We start from the raw sequence: 18,523 nt of genomic DNA on the forward strand, positions 1-18,523 counted from the left end.
ACTCTTACGGCAGAAAGTGAAGAAGAACTAAGGAGCCTCTTGATGAAAGTGAAAGAGGAGAGTGAAATAGTTGGCTTAAAGCTCAACATTCAGAAAACTAAGATCATGGCATCCGGTCCCATCACTTCATGGGAAATAGATGGGGAAACAGTGGAAACAGTGTCAGACTTTATTTTTTTGGGCTCCAAAATCACTGCAGGTGGTGACTGCAGCCATGAAATTAAAAGACACTTACTCCTTGGAAGGAAAGTTGTGACCGACCTGCACATTAAAGAGCAGAGATATTACTTTGCCAACAAAGGTCCGTTTAGTCAAGGCTATGGTTTTTCCAGTGGTCATGTATGGATGTGAGAGTTGGACTGTGAAGAAAGCTGAGTGCCGAAGAATTGATGCTTTTGAACTGTGGTGTTGGAGAAGACTCTTGAGAGTCCCTTGGACTGTAAGGAGATCCAACCATTCCATCCTAAAGGAGACCAGTCCTGAGTGTTCATTGGAAGGACTGATGCTGAGGCTGAAACTCCAATACTTTGGCCACCTCATGTGAAGAGTTGACTCATTGGAAAAGACTCTGATGTTGGGAGGGATTGGGGGCAGGGAGAGAAGGGGGAGAAGAGGATGAGATGGCTGGATGGCATCACCAACTCGATGGACATGAGTTTGGGTGAACTCTGGGAGTTGGTGATGGACAGGGAGGCCTGGCGTGCTGTGATTCATGGGGTTGCAAAGAGTCGGACACGACTGAGTGACTGGACTGAACTGAACTGAAGAAGGACAGGCAGTGGGCGAGTACAGATACAGGGTAGGAGGAAGAGTATTTTCAGTAAAGAAGGAAAATTGGGAGAACATCTGACATGTGGGGGTGATGACTCTAGAGATAGGCTGTGGGTAGAGATCATAGAGGGTCCAAACCAAAACTGGAGAGTCATTATGATGAAAGAAACTTACTTGCAAATAATACTGCCCCGTGATTTACTATGACAAGGCTTAATCTGCAACGAACAAGCTATTGCTTTCCACATTTCTGGTTGGCACTTTTTAATGTCAAGAACAGGTATGCTGATAAATGGCATCTTTATGCTTCCTTTTTCCCACAGCTTCATGTCATTCATGGCTCCTTGATCTGACTGAGCATTGCAACTCCTGAAAAGTTCTGTTGGCCTGAAGAGAAAAAAGGCCAGAAGGAATCAAGAGGCAATTATTTTCTAGAAAGAAGCTACGTGTAAAATCTTGACATGCCAGTGTATCAGGAAAATATATTTTTTTAAAGAAGAAAGTGCATACAACCCATCAAAGAATGTCAGCTTTGAATGTATGAAGATTCAAAGTAGACATCAGCACTAAGACTCTGATTGAAATTTTTCTTTAAAATACCGATTTTTGTGAGGCACTTAAAAACTTCAAAACACTGTAGACTATCATCTCAGACCATACTATTTCTTTCATCTCATAAAATAAATAAGTTCAAGTTTTAAAAACTGAGGTATAATTTATAAAAATAAAATTTATAGATCTTATGGTTAGTTCAATTTGACAAACATATACATTCATATGGGCATATCCAAATCAATGAGCAGCATTTCTATCCTGTTAAAAAGTTCCCTTGTGTCCCCATCTAGTCAATGCCCTTCCCTACTACTGCACCCCAGAGGCCACCACCACTCATATTCAGATCACCAGAGATTAATTCTCAAATGGAATCATACTGTATGTAGTCTTCTGGGTCTAGTGTCTTGAGCTAAAGAATCTTGAGATGTACTCATGTTGTGCATATAAATTGCTTATTCTTTTAATTGTTCAGTCATATTTTATTAATAAATGTATCATAATTTGTTTATCCCAGTGGTTCCCAAACTTTTTGATCTCAGGACCCATTTACACTTTTGAAACTACAGAGTTCTCAAAAAGCTTTTGTTTATGTAGACTATATACACCAATATCCCATTATCATATTATAAATCAAAACTGAGAGATTTTTAAAGTACTTACTAATCCATTTAAAATGATAAATCCATTTCAGGATAACAAAAGGAAGAGAAGGGTAGGTCTGTTGCAGTTTTGTAAATCTCTTTTAATGTCTGGCTTTAAAAAGACAGCTGCACTTTCATATGTGCCCCTGCATTCAATCTGTTGCTATATCACGCCTTAAAGCAGCTGGAAAACTTCACTATTCACTCTTGTGAGTGAAAAAGGCAAATAATGTCTTGGTATTATTATAAAAATAGTTTTAATCTCATGGGGTTTTGGGAAAACAGAACACACTTTGAGAAATGCTGGTTTATTCATTCATTCACTGGTTTAGCGACATTAAGGTTGCTTCTAGTTTTCATGTCTCTTTTCCCTGGCTATGAATGGCACTGTTGGGTTATAACTTTCTAAGAAACTGTCAAACTGTTTCCAGAAGTAGTTACATCATCTTCTGCTCTCACCAGCCAAGTATGAAAATTCCAGCTGCTTTACATGCTTGTCAGTCTTTGCAGTTAATCACTCAATTGTGTGTAGTGGTATATCACTGGTTTTAATTTGCATTTTGCTGATGACTAATTGCACTGAGCACCTTTTCATGCACTTATTGACCATTTTGATATCTTCATTTGTGAAGCATCTTTCCAGCCTTTTGACTTTTTTTAAAGTTGTCTTTTTACTATTGAGTTGTAAGAATTCTTTATATATTCCAGACATTAAGTTCTTTGTCAGACATATGTATTACAAATATTTTCTGTCAGCTTGTGGTTTGCCTTTTCATTTTCTCAATGGTGTCTTTCGATGAACAAATTTTTTTAACTTTAAAAATTTATTTGAGATACTATATTATTGGGGTATAATTTACATACAATATAATGTGAAGATCTTGAAAGTTCAGTTCAGTAAGTTTTGAAAATTATATTCATCTATATAATCAAACCCCCAAATAAAATATAGAACATTTCTGTCACTCCATAAAGTTCCCTTATACATTCTTCCAGGCGATTTCCCTTTCTGCCAGAGGCAAGGACTTTCTGATCTTAATCCTTAATGATTACTTTTTTCTATTCTTGAACTCATACATGTGGATGTGTTTTGGGTTGGGCTTCTTTCACTCAACATAAGATTCATCTGTGTTTTGGGGTTTATCAGTACTTTGGCTTTTTTTTCTCTCCTGCTAGGTACTAGCTATTCTATTGTTTAAATACCACAGTATGTTCTTTCATTCTCTTCTTGATGGATGTTTTATTTATCCACCCCTGCTTCCCATTGGAGAAGGAAATGGCAACCCACTCCAGTGTTCTTGCCTGGAGAATCCCCCAGACGGGGGAGCCTGGTGGGCTGCTGTCTACGGGGTAGCACAGAGTCAGACACGACTGAAGTGACTTAGCAACAGCAGCAGCAGCTCCCCATTTTGGAGTTCTTATGAATAAGGGTGCTATGTAAGCCTTTTGGGGGAACATATATTTTCATGTGTCTTGGATAAATGCTTCAGAATGAAATTGCTAGGGTACAGATTTAACTTTTTAAGAAATTGCAAGAAAACTTTCCAAAGTGCTTAAACACATCTTATACTCCCAGCAGCAAATTATGAAAATTCCATTTCATGCACATGCTTGGCAGTCTTCTGCTTTTAGCTATTTGGTGTGAGGGAGCATCTCATTGGGGTTTTAATTTGCATTTTTGCATGACTAATGGTAATGAACTTTTTCTATACTAAGTGTTTGTTTTGATGTCTTTTTTTTTTTTTTTTTGATGTCTTTTTTGATGAAGTGTCCTTGGAAGTTTTTTTGCCCATTTTTCAATTTGACTTTTACTATGCCGTTATAGGAATTATCTATATATCCTGGATCTAATACTTTTGTCAAATGCATCTGTGTGTGATTATGTGTGTGTATGTGTGCATTTGTGAAGTAGGAAATATTTTTTCTCAGACTGTGGCCTCTCTTCTCAAATTTTAAATGGTGGCTTTAAGTCAACAAAAATGTTTACTGTTGAACTCCAGTTCATTATTTTTTTTCTATTATAATTAGTATCTTGTGTCCTGTCTACAAAATCTTTGTCTATATCATGGTTGTTTAGAGATTCTCCTATTTTTTTTCCCCAGAAGCTTTTATTTTTATTTCTATGACCCATCTTGAATTAATGTTTATGGTGCGAGATAGAAGTTAAGGTTCTTTTCTATTTTCATACAGATATTCAACTGTCCCACCATTATTTGTCGAAAAGCTGTTACTTTTGCACTGAGTTGCCTTGCTTTGTTGAAAATCAAGTTTCAGCACAGTGTGGGTATACTATTGCTTTTCTATTTTGTCATTGATCTGTTTGTCTAAATTTATGCCAATATCATACTGATTTAATTTCTATTGCTTTATAATAAGTCTTGAAATCATGTACTGTAAGGTCTCCAAATTTAGTCTTTAAAAATACTGTTTTAGGTATTCTAGGTTCTTTGTATTTTCATATGAATTTTAGAATTAGACTGCCACTTTCTATTTTAAAAAGTCATTTGGGATTTTGATTGAGGTTGCACTGACTAGAGTTCAGATTGGTTTCAAGAGAATTAACATCTTAACAGTATTAAAATGTTCTAATCTACATAGAGAAGTACATAGTACTTCTCTCCATGTATTTTCTGTCTTTAATTTCTTTTTGCAAAGTTTTCTAGTTTCTAGAGTAGAGTTTTTGTACATCTTTTGTTGAATTTATCTCTAAGTATTTCATATTTTTTATGCAGTTGTATAGATTTTCTGTATAAATTTCATTTTCTAATTGTTTCTTGCTAATAAACAGAAATACAATTTGCTTTTTTATGTTAACCTTATACCCTATGACTGTCAAATTCAAGGATTTAAGGGGAGTTTGTATGCAGATTTTATGTCATCTCCTTTTGCAGTTCCCTCCTTTCTGGGATTTTCTATTTCCACATCCAGCTACTCTGGCAGCCCCAAACTCTGATCTCTTAACTCCTCAGTCCAATACTGCTGCTTTTTGCTTGAAATCTATATGCCATGCCAGGGGACTAAGAGTGCCTATGAAGGAAAAACTGGATAAAAGTGGCCCTCACTCAGTGTGGTCTCTATCTTTCATGAGATGTAGTTCTTCCTGCATTAGGTCACTCTCAAAGGCCTTCAAAACAATTATGTTTTTGTAGTTTGTATAGGGCTAATAATTGGTATTTTTTAAATATAAAAATATTTAATTATATCAGTTTCCTATCAACAAACAAGTCATTGAAGGCTGTTTATACTGGCCATTTCCATGGTTGGCAGGAGGCTCTTTCACTAAAGGATCCCATGGTTTCCACTGAACCGTTTTTCTTGTCAGGCTTAGTTCCTTTTCAGCTTGAAGAATTACCTCTTTTACTTGGCCACCCTGAAGTTGCTCTCCTAGTTTTTTAACATCTGGTTCCGCTTTAACCATACTCAGCTTCTCATTTGTAATCTGTTCTGTATACTTCCTATATGCTGCATTTTTTAGGGATCTGTCCAAGAACATCAAGACACTTTGTATACAATATTTTTAGCCTCTCATGTGGAGTCTTACATACAGCTAATCCCACAAGGTCAGCGGTCTTCAGCAACCCCGCCATGAGAGCCATAACTGGTATTGACAGGAGTGTTAGTCTGATACAAACTGCTCTACCATTACCATAAGTTAGGAATATATCCAAATTTAACTTTAAACATTTGATAGATCTCAAATTTGCTCAACCTCTAAGCCAGGTCTTTATTGGCTAATATTAGCTGTAAAGATATCTCAATTTTCTTTCTTGAAATAATAATCTGAATACTTTTAAGAGGATAGAACTAGCTTGAGGTAAACTCCTCAAGGTGTGTTAGCTTGAGGTAAACATCCTATGAACTTCCTTCTGGATCAACTGATTGATTCTCTGTCTTTTTGCCCTCCTGATCTTTGGGCTGTGCCTCACAAATCAACTAGCCCCCTTTTCTTTAGAAATTCTCCCTCTCTGGCTTCTCTGATACAGCATTCTGTATGCTTCTGGATGCCCCTTTCCTGGTTTTCTTCATTCCTTCTTCAGCCATTACTTCAGTTCTTGGCTCTTATTTTTCTTATCATAATGGATATCTCAGGAAAACACCTATTTAATTGCTCCTGTAAAGAATGCTTTTGTATGTCATAGGGGACTCACTGAGTGTGAACTTCAACCAATCTGAAGGTCCTTCACAGCAAGTTGTCATAAGAGGGTATTTGGATGAGTAAATTGTTCACATTGCTTTACTCTGCACTGAATTATTTTTTCACTGGTGATGCAGAGGAAGGGAGAGAGGAAGAATGGGAGATTGAAGGCAGAAGGACTCTGCATTCTAGAAGTCTGAAGCATCTTTAGATTAGAAGTGGCTTTGTTATAGTGCTTCCTTTCCCAGTGGTGATTTACCAGGTGAATACAGCCTTTAAAGATGAAATGATAAAGATATACTACTTCCTTTTAACTTAGCAGGAACAAAATCAGAGTTCTTAAGGAACTCCTGCTAAGGAACATTTTAGCAGAGTTCCTGCTAAAATGATCTTTTTTCACTTATTTAAAAATAAGTCAATTAATGACAAAATACTTCCATTCCATGTATAGTAATTTGCTCTTACCTGTTGTTAAAATTAGTGCAGTAAGTGAGGTTTCTACAGCCCAACTGGCAAGGTTCCCGGACATCTGCTAAACAGGTCAACATGGACACTTCCACTGGATTATATTCACAAAAGCGATCAAACTCTTGCCAACTCTGTGTATTGCCCCAGCTCATGCTATAGAGTTTAGTACACAGTTCTCTGAAACAAAAGCACAAATACAGAAACATACAGATCAGCCAAATGAATATTTGATTTGCATAAAACTTAAACTCTATGAACTGTGCTTTAGAACATAAATGAAAAAAATATACAAAGATCAAAAGACTAAGACCTATCTTCTAGAATTTAGAGCCCCCAAAAGTAATCTTTTACATGAAAAAGTTAGCTTTCTTTTATTATCGATCTCTTTTCTTTGCCATGGTTGCTAGAAAGCTTGGTGTTCAATTTAATGTTTAATCATATTTGTACATCCTTATTCTTGGCACAAGTATTCCCCTCTATATTTCTGATCTCTCTTTTACCTTTAAAGAACCTGCCTGCAAATACAGGAGACATAAGAGATGCAGGTTTGATTCCTGGGTCAGGAAGATCCCCTGGAGGAGGGCGTGGCAACCCACTCCAGTATTCTTGCCTGGAGAATCCCATGGACAGAGGAGCCTGGCACGCTATGGATCATAGGCTTGCAAAAAGTTGGACACGACTGAAGCTACTTTGCAGCAGCAGCAAATGTAAAGCACATGGTTCTGCTTCTACCAAGACATAGTCCACTATATTTATGTTCGTCACATGAGGCAAAAATGTAACTTGATCCTCAGACTCCTTTTAAGAAGCATTATAGACTTAAGTTCACTAGCTTCTCCCTGAAAAAGTATCCCAAGCAACTTATAGTCCTTAAGATATACCAAGACAGCCTATATATATAGGCTTTAAGAATTTCAAAGCTGCTATAAACTATTATATATAGCAATATATACTATATATATTATTGTAGTATGCATGTATTCTTATTTCAGTACTCGCTAATTATAAAGCAACTTCGGTGCATATATATATAGCTGAAACAGAATCAGGATCATTTCCAAAGTGATTTCACATTTTATACTCATTAATTTTTAACACTGATAAATGTAATAAAAGTATAAAAAAAGTAATACGTAATATAAAATTTTAATACTACCAGAATGTACAAAGTCACAAGTAAAAATTCTCCACCTCTGTCACATTTTGACTCTCATAATTACCTCTATGAGGAGGGTACTTTTACTTTTATAAGTTTGCTCATTCACTTTGCCAACATTTATTGCGTGCCTATTTTATGTGAGGCCCTGTTCAAGGCACTGGCTATGCAGTGGTGAATAAAAGAAACAAAGTCCCTACTCTCAGTGGAGCTTACACATCATGGGGATGAGAAAGCTGAGGTACCTTGAGGTACCAAGATCCAACAGGCACCTGGATCTGGAAAATCAGTACTTTCTCTAGTTCTTACTTTCTGTATGACCTTGGACCTTGTTTAATATCTCAAGTTAGTTTTCTATATATAAACAAGAATTAACACAAATTGACATCAGTCATAAGATGATACCGGCCTTGTCAGATTTCATGAAGATGAACAAGATGAAAGTGAAAGCATTCAGTAAACCATAAAACCTTACATCAAGATAAGAGATGTAGTGTTTCTTACCAAAATTCTTCTTGGATGACACAGCCATTCCAATCTCCAGTTGATTACAGGGCACAACTCTTTAGTAGACACTCAAAGAATTATTCAGGATCCTTCCCAAATATATACATTTATAATTCCTATCAGTAACCCAATTTCCAATTATAGGACCAACTTAACTTCTCTTTTAGCCCTTCTGTTAATTTTCTTTGGATGTTTTCCAAGTTTTTCATATCTTTGGTAAAGTTTAATGAGCTATTCTAGGCACAATTTTTTGATAAAGTCTATCCAATTTAGGAAACACAGAGGAATTTCCTGTTGGTCCAGTGTTTAGGACTCCATGCTTCCACTGGAGGGGGCCTGGGTTCGATCTATGCTCAGGAACGAAGATTCCCACCCCCCACCCCACCTCCCACCACCGGCAAAAGACTGCTTCACTGTTTGTATGTCATATTTATTCAGGATATTACAGTAATATGTGGTACATTTTCACCCAAAATATCTCTAATAAAGCAAACTTCTGTGTTCTACCATTACTTTATCTCCATTTATTCTTGTCTCTAGATTGTGTTTCCTCAAGCCTACACAAATAGTATTGTTAGTTTTTTATCCCTAAGTGTATCACCTAAATAAATGCCAATACACGGCTGTCTAACTCCGGATACAAGTGTCAACTCAGGTTACTCACCAATATACACAAAGAGTTGATTAAGTTCAAAGTTTCATAGTTTAACAAAAAGAATATCTCTTAGCTGTCAGGTCACAACATCTACATTGTAGGCTTACTTGAGGATAACCTCGAGGGTAGAATTCATATTGCATCATCTTTAAATATTTAATGCCCTGCCAATGCTATTCCTCTCACTCTAAAACATAGTGCTTTTAGCTCAATGTACAAAAACAATGTTCTATATATACATGATGCTCAATAAACACCTGCTGGATGAAAGAATGAGGGATTTTATATCTTCTGAACTCTTTACACAGTGCAAGAATATAACACACATTTCCTTAAATTCATTAATTAAAATGCTATTTTCTACTGGTTTTAATAAAGGAAAATGAGATACTGACCTACATGTTGAAGTGTTTGCTTTAGAACAACAATGCAGTTTAGCACCATCAAGGCCTGTAGAGGGAGGAGGATGCAGAGTGACTCCAGGGTGAACAGACTGTGAGCTTTCAAGAAAACACTGCCAAAGTGGATCCTGAGGCAAAGGCTGGGTCTTACAACCCTCGATGAGGCCATCGACAATCTCCATTTCTGTTTTCTTAGACATCAGAATTCTCTTGCAGGCACTTTGGCAAGCATGATCTTCAGCTCTGTCACAGCAATACAAACCTACAGTTTTGGAATAGAAGTGGATTAATTAGCTGGTTTTATAGCATGCACTGCTCAGGCAGAAGAATCAAGTAGTATACTGGAATCCATTACTACTCTGAGTCATGTCAACATCTCCAGGATATTGAGCCTACCAAATTCTCTTTCCATTGCTTTGCAGTGTAGCAAACAAGTGAAAAGCTAAAGGTGGACTAGGTATCTATTATCAGATTCTCCACTGTGCTCATTCATGGGCTCTCCAGCATCATTCCTAGATAAATGAAAGATCCTCTTACACCAAAGAGGTCCTTACCTGCAAGGTGTTTTATGTTCCTGGAAAGGATACAGTAGGTCAAATTGGAATTATTTCATGCTAGAAACAACTACCTAAAAGGATCATGTTCTTGACATAATGAGAAAGATGACTAATTTTAATAGCAATAATCACAAATACTGTATTTCATCACATTCTGGGATAAAAAGATTTATAAATCTGTACAAATTAATCTAAGTAGTAATTTAAATAATACAATAACAAACTCTGACAAGGTATCAGTTTGTTATACTTTTCTATAAAAAACTAGAAAGCAAGTGAACACTTTCAACCAGACTATAGAATTCAAAGGGCTACTTTGAAGTAGTTTTCTTAGGAGTTTGACTTCTTAAGAAGCCTATTCAGGAATATCTGTTTGTAGCTTTCTTTTCCAGTTTTCCTATATATTAGCACAGACATTTGAGATGGTTGTTCTTTTACCCTTAAAACATTTTCTGCCTTTTTCTTTCTTTTGACCTGCTATCAACTTTGCTTCAGCAGCACCTCTCCATAGCCTAAATGTCAGTAAAGACAGATCTCTCTTTAAAATAAATGAATGTTATTTGCAGCAAGTGCTTCACCCTCTGATTTTCCTCACACAATCACAAAATGTCATAAGCCTTAGTTAGAATCTGGCCAAACAAGGCATTGCACTGCTTTTGAGTTTACAAAAACAAGTCTTTGAATATCCCAGTGTAAGTCAAAACACTGGCATCTGGCTTACAAGCCTTTTGCCAGTTTTGCTTAATTAGTCAGTTACTTTAAGTCTGATCACCTCTAAATGAAGAAAATGATTTATAGGCTTTACAAAGCTGAGATTCTGAAGATCCCATAAGGTGCAAGTTCATCAGGAGGCCCTGACTTTTGAAAAGTATGAGAATCTCATTTATACTGATATTTTTATTATAAAAGTAACAAATGTTCATTGGTAAAATTCAAATATTACACATCCAAACAATGTGGAACAACTAGGTATTAACTAAAAATGAATCTTACTATATACATTTAGTTCTGCAACTTCCTTTCCTTGCTTATTACATCTTGGACTTCTATAATAAATATACATTTTTTTCTGGTATTGTAGTAGATTTATAGAATTGTGTTAGGTCCAGGTGTACAGTAGAGTGATTTGGTTATACATATATTTTTAAATTCTCTTCCATGTTAGTACAAGATATTCAGTAGAGCTCCCTGTGCTATATAGTAAATCTTTGTTGCTTATCTATTTCATATATGGTAGTGTATATCTGTTAATCTCATACTCCTAATTTATCCTTCCCCACACAACCTTTTCCTTTGATAACCACAATTTTGTTATTGGTCTGTGAGTCTGTTTTATAAAATGTTGATTTGTATTATTTTTTTTTAGCTTCCAGATAAAAGTAATATACTATTTCTCTTTTACTTCAGTTAGTATGAAAATCTCTAGCTCCATGCATGTTGCTGAAAATGGCATTATTTCATTCTCTTTTATGGGTAATATTACATTGTATGTTATCACATTTTCTTTATCCATTCATCTGTTGATGAACACCTGGGTTTTTTCCATGTCTTGGTTATTCTAAATAATGCTACTTTGGACACTGGCATGCATGTTTCTTTTCTTTTCTTGTTTTATGTCAACATTAAAACAAACAACTAGATCAATACAGGTAATAATTTAAAATCTTAATATATGAGAGCAAAGTATCAGCTCTATAGCCCTGGAAAAAATCTTTACATTCACCAAAAGACACCCATTATATCTGTTTTGTGTATCATGATGCTTCTTATCTGTAACAAATCTCACACAGAACAATGAGTACTGGGTTGCAAAAGAGGATTTATTTTTGCACCTGTCTATATAAGTCTTTGTCTACAAATGAAACACAAGTGCTAGTATGTTTCTATTCAAATTAGAGCTTTCATTTTTTCCACATATATATCCGGGAGTGGAATTGCTGTTCATATTTTTAGTTTTTTAAGGAACCTCCATACTGTTCTGCATAGTGGCTGGTGGCTGTACCAACTGAAATTCCCACCAACAGTATAGGTGCGTTCCCTTTTTTTCACACCCTCTTCCGCATGTATTTTATATATATATATATATTATATTCCGCATGTATTATTTGCAGACTTTTTGATAATGGCCATTCTGACTGGTGTGAAGTGATACCTCACTGTAGGTTTTTTTTCTCTCATTGTAGTTCTGATTTGTTTTTCTCTAATAATTAGCAATGTTGAGCATCTTTGCATGTGCCTGTTGACCATCTGTATGTTTTCTTTAGAAAAATGTCTATTTAGGCCTTCTGTATATTTTTTGATTAGTTTATATTTTTTGATATTGAGTTGTATGAGCTGTCTATATATTTTAGAAATTAAACCCTTGTTGTCACATTCTTTTTCAAATGTTTTTCTCCCAGTCTGTAAGTTGTCTTTTTATTTTGTTTATGGTTTTCTTGCAAAAGCTTATAAGTTTCATTAGGTCCCATTTGTTTATTTTGCTTTTATTTCTTTTGCCTTGGGAAACTTATCTAAGAAAACATTGTTATGATTTATGTCAAAGAATATTTTGCCTATATTCTCTTTTAGTTTTATGTCATGATGTCTTATAATTAAATCTTTAAGCCATTTTGAGTTTATTTTTGTGTATGGTGGGAGGCAGTATTCTAACTTCATGGATTTACATAACATACATCTCCCTTTTCGCAGGTTGTATAATGTTGTTATTATAGAGATATGTAGTTTATTTAATCAATTTTAATCAACACCCTATTGGTGGATGTTTAGGTTATTTCTAGTTTTTCTCTATTAATAGCAATGTTGTAGTAAACATCCTTTATATGAATAGATGTGTTTTTACAAATTTGTGTTTTCTTAAAGGACAAATTCTGAGAAATGGAATTACTAGATTAAAAGGTATGGTTATTTGAAATGCTCATGGTCATAGCCCAAATTCTGGCCCCCTCCCCAAAACACCCATACCAATGAATTCTCCCCCTTCAGGATAGAGAGGGCCTGTTCCTTCATACCTTCAACAGCTCTGTCTTTCTTGGCATCTTTTAGCTAAGACAAAAATGACCAATCTGCCAAATCTAAAGACCAAAGGAGATCTGGGTTTCCCAAATGACCCAGACTATAGATATCTTCAAGAATTTATTTCCTTTTTACAAATTATTTTACCAAAGATTGAAATGAGAGGAATATATATGGCTTTTACTTACTATCTGTTGGGTTCCTCATTGGATAAGATTGGGTGTAATTGTTCACACAGTGTATTAATCGTGGACTAATAGAGGCACAATAATTTTCCACTGCTTTGATCTGAGAAGGACCAGGAGAAGAATCTGTTCGAAAAATGGCTTGACAGTATTCTCGGCAGTTTGTGTGATGACCTGCATAACTGCAACAAACTGATCCCACTAGAGGGAAAAAAAGATGACAGTGAAATGAAATCAGCCATTCGCTAACATTCAATCATCATAATAATGATGAAACAATTTGTGTCTTTTTGAATTTGAGAAATAAAACCATGCCATGGAAGACATGTACTTAAAGTCAGAACTACTGTAAGCATAGCCATGGGGACATTCAGGTGGTCACTGGTCTGAGAAAGTCATTTTTTGTCAACTTATAGTCTATAATGCAGTGGTCCTCAGCAGGAGCAGTACCAGCCCATGGGAGAACTTGAATGCATGTGGAAGTATTTCTGGTTTTCATAATAACTGGAGGATATCTGCTGGCATTTAATACATGGGGGTCTGGGCTGTTAAATGCTCTGCAATGTACAGGACAGTCTCATACAATCAAACTGTCTCCTAAAAGCTAATAGCACCCATGGTGAGAACCACCAGACAGTTTCTTTCCATGTCAGATTAGTAGAGATTCATAAACAAAGCAAAGCAAAGCAAAAAAAAAAAAAAAAAAATTTGAACATACCAAAACAACAAAGCTCCAAATAGCTCCTTTATAAAATAGGACCGATAAAAACTAAGAGATATCAGGATCATTTCATAAATTTGCAAATTATATGTGCCTATCTTGAAATAAAATCCCCAAAGTTCTATGCTGTTTAAACATCTCCAAGATTAGGACTAAATTGAAAGTTCTCAACTCATAACTGATATGACCTGCTTCAATACTGAAAAGTAAAACCCACATTTGAAATAAGTGATTCTGGATTTACATATTTTTAAAAATCAAAGTAGACTGTTTAATTTATCTGGGAAGAGCAGGATGAGTGGCTAGGGGTGAAGATGTGGGATTTATAATGAAGAGGAGCAAGAGGCCCTCACAGGAAAGGCTAAGGGATCTGTGGGAGGCCAAAGGGAGCCAAAAAGGTAGAGGGATGGCCATAAAAGGTTAAGAAAAAGGCAGATGGGAAATCTCTGATAATTATTAGGGATGGTTATATAGGAACCAGACTCAGGTTTCAGTGACTTCTATAGAACAGGGAATTCAGGTGGCTTCCAGAAATAATAATAATGATAAAATTATATACAAATGAACTAAACTAGTACTAAACTAACAGCAAGACAAGCCTGTTTTCATTCACAGCTACATTTATCACTGTCAACCTCAATGAGGCTAAAACTGAGGGTAGAGGTGATGGATGCTGAGGACAAAGAGACAAGAGAGAATGGGAGAAGGAGTCCCCCGTGAGGCTGGCTTCCCTGCAGTGTGGGAGGACATAAAATTATGTGTCAAAGACTATCTGGGAAATGTTGAACTAAATCCCAATAAAAAAAGGGTAGCAAATAAAGTACAGACAGATAATGTTTCTGGTATTTTAATACACCCAGTACCAAGCTCATCTAAACAACTCTTTGTTCCTTGATTGCGTTTCCCCATTTCCAACTGCTCTCATTGTTTCCTTCACCTATAATGTCCTTCCTCCCATCTCTACTGTTCACATCATGTCTGTCCTTCTAGGCCCAGCTCAGATACCAACTCCACAAAGTTACTTCTAAGCACCCTGCAGGAGGTGATCTCTCCTTCCTCTGAACTCCCACAGCACGTTCTCAGTAACTCAAGCCCATACCTACCACGTCCCAGGGTTCTTTGTGTACAGATTATGCCCTCCAAGATGTGTATCTGCCCTGCACAAAGCAGGGCAAGCAGTCAGTGAATATCTGGAAGCAACTGAGAGGTAGCACTCAGCAACTGCTACATTATTTTACATCATATTATGTGTGCTCAACTTCTGAAAGTTATCCAAATGGGGCATGATCTTCCTCTAAAACACCCAGCACTATTATCTGCTTTGTAAATCTCCAACTAAGACATGGGAATTGTTAGAATTCATGAATGGCTCGACGCTCCAGAGGAAGCAGCCTATCAGAATCCTGCTGTGCACATTCCTTCAGATGGTTTAGCAACAGTCTGTTATAACAGCAAAGTGTTGGCAATATTTATAATAGCTAAATCATATTCTGTAAGCTGTGTTTTGCTCTTTGGATTGCTGGTATTGCTGATAATATACTTACTTTCATTTCTGCTAATGCAACTGAAAAGAGCATTCTGTAAATTAAAGAAAAACAAATAAAAAATTAACAACCACACAGAATTTCTAATTTTATTCCACTTTATAGTTATACAGAAATCTGGATATCAAACTACTTAATCTTTCTCTAAATCCAAGATTGAGAACAAAGAAACTATGATATAGCATCCTGGTGAAAAGAGAAACCATCTTCAAATACATTAAGAATATAAAAAAGCTTTTAGAAAATAATAAAGGATATTTAGGGAAATACATTAATATATTTCATATAACCACAGTATTTTAAGAGTTGAAAGGACCTTAGAGATCACTTCTAATTATACTCAAACATGGCCATACACTAGACTCACCTGGGCTTCCTAGGCTTTACCCTAGACTACAGAATTGAAATCAGGAACGAAGCACAGAAATCTAAATTTTAAACAAGCCCTCAAAGATGATTCCTCTATAGCCATCCTAAGGACCACAGTTGGGGGATCTCTCTACTACTTTACAGATAAATAAAACATTTCCTCAGCAAGGAAGAGACAGCCCCAAGTCACAGAGCAAGTCAAAACTAGAACCTGAGACTACAATTAACGTAACTAGATCTCTTAGATCATGAAAACATCACCCTGGCTTAAAATCATTGTAAGGAAAATAAGAAACAAGACAAAAAAATTTCTGGTAGAAAGTGAGTCGGATGATCAGGGCTTGTTGGCTAAGATTAATATCACTCACATTTGAAAGAGGATGAATTCTTAAAAAAATATGTTGTTGTTGTTCAGTCCCTAAGTCATGCCTTGACTCTTTGTGATCCCGTGGACTGCAGCACGCCAGGATTCCCTGTCCTTCTCTATCTCCTGAAGTTTGCTCAGACTCACGTGCACCGAGTTGGGGATGCCATTCAACCATTTTATCCTCTATTGTCCCTTCTCCTGCCTTCAATCCTTCCTAGAATCAGGGTCTTTTCCAATGATTTGGCTCTTTGCATCAGGTGGCCCAACTACTGGAGCTTCTGTATCAGTCCTTCCAATGAATATTCAGGGTTGATCTTCTTTAGGATTGACTGGTTTGATCTCTTTGCTGTCCAAGGGACTCTTAAGAGTCTTTTCCAGCACCACAGTTCGAAAGCATATAGGTATAAATAAAAGGTAGATAGAAATCAAGGGTACCCTTATTAATGAATACAGATGATTTTGGCTTTTAATTGTAACTAACTTCCAAGCTGCCTATGTGATCTGGACTTATTAAGGGACCAGCTTTACTGACATTTAAAACTTAGCTTCAAGGATCCATCTATGTAGTTGTATGAAGCTGTGCTGCATTTTCTCTACTATAGAATATTCTACTGTAGGAAAAAACCACACTTTGACTTATCCAAAGCAAAACAAAATACTAGGACCCATAGATAAGGGTCAATAATTCACTCAGTATGACTTCTTTCTGCTAGAGGCCTCATCAAACAATATAAAATAGTGAAAAGTAAGTATTTTTGGTATTCTTTAGTAGTGGTCTGTTTTATATTTCTCTTCATCCATGTTTCTGTATTTTAGTTTAACTTTTTAGCTACCTATTATAGGTAGCCCTCAATTTTGGTTCAATGGTTTTATGAACACTTTCAATAAAATGACCTAAATCAATATTAAAAAGTCATCTGTTACCAACTTTCCAGCCCCTCTTGACTGGGTTAAAATAAAATCAATAAAATTCTCATTGTCTTTCTCCTTCTAATATGCTGGTTGTTCCTTTAGGTTTTAGCTTTTTTGGTCCTGTTCCTAAGGAAGTATGGTTATTATCTTGGTGGCCACCCTAGGTTGCACGGCCTGATTTCCATTTTTGTTCTTCTTCCAGTTATTCTTAAATTCTCTAGAGCTGTAGTTCTGAAGTGGAGGTGATTGTGTTTCCCAGGGAACATCTGACAATGTCTAGAGACACTTTTGGTTGTCATAACTCATGGGGTTGGGGTGCACTACTGAAGTGACATCTAGTAGGTAGAGGAGTCTAGAGATGCTGTGAAACATCCAACAATGTGCAGGGCAGCTCCCCTACAACAAAGGACAATCCAGCCCCAGATGTCAACTGTGTGAAGGTTGAGAAATCCTGCTCTAGAAACTTACAAACTTTTTCAAGCTTGATTTTTAAAAACCTCGATCTTAAAAATAAAAGAAATACCACTCTGGGTCACTCTTGTGGATCACTTAGCTTCAGCGAGAGGTACTAAAGGACATAAAATCTGAAAAACAGCAGAGATCATCTAATCCAATTCCTTATTTGACAGAAGCCAACGACTGAAGTCCAGAAAGTCTGAACCCTAGCTTTCACCCACAAATGAGTCAGCAAACTATGGCACATGGGCCAAATCTTGATCACTGCCTGTTTTTGTAAATAGTTTTATTAGAACACAGCCACACCCATCATTTACATATTGTATATGGCTACCTCACACAATAATGGCAGAGTTGAATGGACAGTGAGCCTAAAATGGTCTATATGCCTAAAATATTTGCTATCTGACTCTTCACAAAAAGTTCGCTAACCCCTGACATAGAAGGACTCAGATGTCTCTCTTGATGTCACATCCAGAGCTCAGAGATATTCCCTAAGCATTTCTCATTTCTCTTAATGTTCACTGATAGACCTTTCAGGCATACGGTTACTCTAACTTACTGAACTAAAGAAATATGAACTTTCATATTTCTGCAAGGCAGCACCTCTAGTGTTAATAACATGTTTACATCTCTTTCTTTATCAATTTTAAGGTTTCAAAGAATGGTCCTTGCAGAGAATAGACTGGTGGCTGCCAGGAGGGAGAGTGTGGGAGAGGGCTGGATTGGGAGTTTGAGATTAGCAGATGCAAATTGGGATATACAGAACTGATAAACAAGGCCCTACTGTATAGCACAGGAAACTATATTCAATATTCAGTGATAAGCCATAATGGGAAAAAGAATGTATATACATGTATAACTGAGTCACTTTTGCTGTATAGCAGTAACACAACACTGTAATTCAACTATACTTCAATAAAAATATAAAATTAAATTTAAAACTTACATTAAAAAATAAAAGAATGGTCCTTCACTCAAGTATACTGGTATTTGATAAATTCATCAATTCTCTGTTGCTTACTTTATATGCATCATGATTTTATCATATCCTTCTCTTTGATAAGATTCCTAACCATATGTAACTACACCTAAAGTATAAACTATAGGT

At 36.1% G+C, this 18,523-nt stretch overlaps 1 protein-coding gene and 1 pseudogene across 1 annotated transcript in view; both read right to left on the bottom strand.

The window, feature by feature from the left end:
- RECK (reversion-inducing-cysteine-rich protein with kazal motifs) overlaps nucleotides 1-18,523 on the bottom strand; it is an 81,387-nt gene that overhangs the window by 27,615 nt on the left and 35,249 nt on the right. The window contains exons 7-11 of the mRNA XM_010846055.1: nucleotides 15,309-15,342; nucleotides 13,047-13,244; nucleotides 9,284-9,551; nucleotides 6,568-6,747; nucleotides 946-1,158 (exon numbers count right to left, since the gene is read on the bottom strand). Of these exons, the coding sequence (XP_010844357.1) occupies nucleotides 946-1,158; nucleotides 6,568-6,747; nucleotides 9,284-9,551; nucleotides 13,047-13,244; nucleotides 15,309-15,342 (893 nt within the window). The remainder of the gene's footprint in view (nucleotides 1-945; nucleotides 1,159-6,567; nucleotides 6,748-9,283; nucleotides 9,552-13,046; nucleotides 13,245-15,308; nucleotides 15,343-18,523) is intronic.
- Nucleotides 5,207-5,554, bottom strand: LOC104992991 (annotated as a pseudogene).

This window comes from Bison bison, unplaced genomic scaffold (assembly GCF_000754665.1).
Source record: "Bison bison bison isolate TAMUID 2011002044 unplaced genomic scaffold, Bison_UMD1.0 scf7180017864230, whole genome shotgun sequence".
Lineage (NCBI taxonomy): Eukaryota > Metazoa > Chordata > Mammalia > Artiodactyla > Bovidae > Bison > Bison bison.